The sequence below is a fragment of the Phalaenopsis equestris genome, unplaced genomic scaffold, assembly GCF_001263595.1.
Source record: "Phalaenopsis equestris unplaced genomic scaffold, ASM126359v1 Scaffold000002, whole genome shotgun sequence".
NCBI lineage: Eukaryota > Viridiplantae > Streptophyta > Magnoliopsida > Asparagales > Orchidaceae > Phalaenopsis > Phalaenopsis equestris.
The window spans coordinates 1539414-1543157 of NW_018164444.1; the positions used below are offsets into that span (position 1 = coordinate 1539414).

At 31.8% G+C, this 3744-nt stretch overlaps 1 protein-coding gene across 1 annotated transcript in view; it reads right to left on the bottom strand.

The window, feature by feature from the left end:
- Positions 1 to 1338: 1338 nt before the first annotated feature.
- Positions 1339 to 3744, bottom strand: part of LOC110027094 (28 kDa ribonucleoprotein, chloroplastic-like) — a 19101-nt gene continuing 16695 nt past the window's right edge. Inside the window, exon 4 of the mRNA XM_020728382.1 lies at positions 1339 to 1565. Within this exon, the coding sequence (XP_020584041.1) occupies positions 1500 to 1565 (66 nt within the window). The 3' untranslated portion in view covers positions 1339 to 1499. The remainder of the gene's footprint in view (positions 1566 to 3744) is intronic.

Here is a 3744-nt window from a genome sequence, read left to right on the forward strand (position 1 = left end):
TTTTAGAAAATTTTAAATAAATTTACAAAACTTAAAATTAATATTAGGAAAAAATTATACACAGCTCTCAAAACTTCTCTATTTATAAAACTAACATCCATGTCGTTTTTTGAACGATCAAGTTCTATATTTACAAGTGAAAAATATGAGTTGTGCAGGTTTTATAAATTGCCATGTTTTGCTTTGAATGCTATGTATGTCAGAAGATGACTTCAAACCTTAGAAATCAAAAGGGCTGCTGATATTAATTAGAGGGAGATTACGTGGTTGCTTCTATTGTTTTGTAGTGAACAAGACAATAAGCAAGTGCCAGCAATTTAGAATATAAGAAGGAAGAAAATGTGCCTTCTCCTTCTGAGAAGCAAAGTCTATTTCAGCAAACATTTTCTTATGGTGATGTAAGAATTTCCTATGCATTTTCTTAGTTAATTAGAGTCTAGAAAAAGGGACATTTACATACATGGCACATAATTCATATGTATTTACTTGTCTAACAGCTAAACTTCAATATTTATATTGATGACACTCAAATCTTTAGTATCATATAAAGCATATCACCTTACTAACCTTTTAAATGTGTTATAAATGCGAATATCATACTTTAGCCATTATATTTGTAAATCCATAAGAACTGTGGCATGCACGTAAATTTCCCAAGAAAAAGGGGAAAAAATAAAAATGTGACCCAGCTTATTGTCAATTGGATCAGTTTTTAGAAATCAACAATCTGATCAATTAATGAGCCAGCTTTGATTTCACATAAATATGATTCTAGAAGCATGTACATGCACTTAAATCTTCAGCATAATTCTTTAATCACTAAGATTTATGTATCTATATATAATACATGCTAGGGCTGTAAACGAGCCGAGCTTGAGCGAGCTCAGACTCAGACTTGGCTAGTGTTCGGCTCATTCAAAATTGTTCGTGTTCAAAACCGGCTCGTGAACAGTGCGTTCGTGTTCGGCTCAAAATTGGTTAGTTAAAATTAAACTGAAAAAATAAATGTTGAGTGCTAGATTTGAACATGGACCAAATGAATGTAAAAGAAGACGCATAACTACATTATCACATGAGTAGTTACGTTTTAAATTAAATATAAATATATATAATATATTATTATATAAATAATATATGTAATATTATATATATATTTATTTATTTATTTCGAGCTAAAACGAGTCGAACACGAGCAAACATCGCGAACAACGAGCTTTTTTGACAGCCCTAATACATGCTCTACCAAATGCGCCATAAAAATAAGTCCAATTTGACAAAATCAAAAAATTCAAAATACCAATATCATGGCCATAACATAGTACAATTTTCAGGCGATTCTTAAATCACACATGAAAAAATATTATGACATTAAGATCAATTAGGTAGAAAACAATGGCAATGCAACCACAAAAAATGTAAATAAAAAAAAGGCAAGTCTTTAGAGCTACAGAATAAAGATAAAAGTAGCAGTTCCTATCATCAAGCTAACCTAACCAGAGTTAAAAAGACCCACGCCGTGGTCTTTCCTCGGCAACATTCACTCGAATAGTCCGGCCGTCCAATGTCTGCATCACCAAGGAAACAAAAATCAGCACTGCAGCACACAAATGAGACATAAAATATGCCTCCAATAATGTTGGATGAAATAGAAAGTATAAATGCTCTTTAAGAATGAAAGAATTTGCAATTTCAATAGTTTGTCAAATTAAAACTTAAGAACTGATGTTATGAAGAAGTAGTACATAATGCAAATCCAAAGACTAATTATTGGATATAAAGATCAAATCCATTCATGTTATTTTACCTCTTTTTTTGTTTTCCAAGTTCATTTCAAGGAAAATATGCCTATGATGATGGCTTTTATATGCATTATTTGACTGCTTGTAGATCTAGATTTCATTTTAGAGTGTGAAGGGTTTATTGTAACTCATTTCGTGAGTGAAAATATAATAGTTAAATTTAGTTTGTGGAGTTTGTAACCTATATTAATTTTTAAGTGCGCCTAATTAAATGCAAAAATCTAGAAAAATTATTGACATTTGAAAATGCAATTAATCATATTTGAAATCTTCTCTGTCTGTAATTTCAGTTGGCATGAATTGTCAAAATATTGGAATGCTATTTTCTTTCGGGGCATTGACAGATGATATATACCAACTAATTCCTAAGTATTTACATATCTAACACTTAAACTTTACTTTTTACAATTATAACAACCAAATCTTTCATATCACATTAAAAATACTACTATTTTAACTTCTAAGAAATGAAATACACCTTTTCATGCATATGCCAGTTGGCATCTATGTAAATATGTAAATACACATGACTTAAGAGGTATGTATCCTGTTGGCTTCTTATGTGAAACTGGTTATAATTTAATGGCTACAATCTAAAAAAGTTTATGTTCGCATCCTGGTGCTAAAGAAGGTAGCACAATAAGCCAAAATTCCTATATAGTAACCTCTTAAAAATTCACTGCTGCATAGGAGTTACATTCACATCATAGCCATCCTGCCTCAGTTTGTTCTAGTATTAATTTATATAATAGAAAGAGCTCATCATCTGCTTCAGACATTCCTCCAAACATAAAAAAATGAATTTCAAGTGATAGAAATGTATGAGAGTGAACTTTAGATGTTTGATATGTAAATACGTAAAAATTGAGTGGTACGCATGTAAATGCCCCTTCCAAACAAAAGCTGCAATAAGACAGTAAGAATCTAAACTAAAGATATCATGTTGCAGGCAGCAAAGTATATTAGTAAATGATGAGGAATATGCCCACTCCACCCTTAAAAGTCAAGAAAATTGAAGTCATTAAGCAAATTAGTGCATCTAACTTAAAGTAAATTATTGCTACAGTAATCTTAATACTTGTGACCAAAGTATTTGCAAGACAAATAATAGGAGGGACTGCCCTCAAGTCAACCTTCTATCAATATAACCACTTAAACGAACCCATCCTAATATCCCGTTTCTAAGAAAAAATAATAACATCCATTTCAACCAGGATCCGAGGCACACATGGCCCAGAGATCCTAGCACTAACATCATCCACTTCTACAAGTTTACCAAAATACAAAACCAAAGGAATATAAAGCGGGTTGTTTAAAAGTGGTGGACCCAAATATGAGTTGTAGATAGGGGTGTGAACGAGCCGGATACGAAGGAGCCCATACTCAGCTCGTGTTCGGCTCATTTATATTTCAAGCTCAAAAAGTGTGTTCGTATTCGGCTCATTTGCTTAGCGAGCCGAACACGAGTTGTTCACAAACAAAGGGTCGTTTTTTTATAACCCTAATCACGTAGCCAAAAGATGTTAAGGGTTGGGGTTCATAAGATGTTAAGGGTTGGGGTAAGATTTAAAAATTATTATTTATATTAAAACATCATTTGATTCTGATTTAATAATTTTTATTCTATTTTCTTAATTTAAACTTTTAATTGATTATAAATCTTTGTAGCCTTGTAGTCAATTAAAATTTTTAAAAATACTACTCATCAATATATATATATATAACGAGCCGAACACAAAAGAACAAATCTTTGTTTGTGTTTGGCTCGTTCGCTAATATAGATAATTGAAAAGTAGTATTTTGAGCGAAAACGTGTCGAACACTTTGTTTGTGTTTGGCTCGTTCGCTAATATAGATATAATTGAAGAGTAGTATTTTGAGCCAAAACGTGTCGAACACAAACAAACAAATCTTTTCGTGTTCGGCTCGCTAACTTAGGGCACCA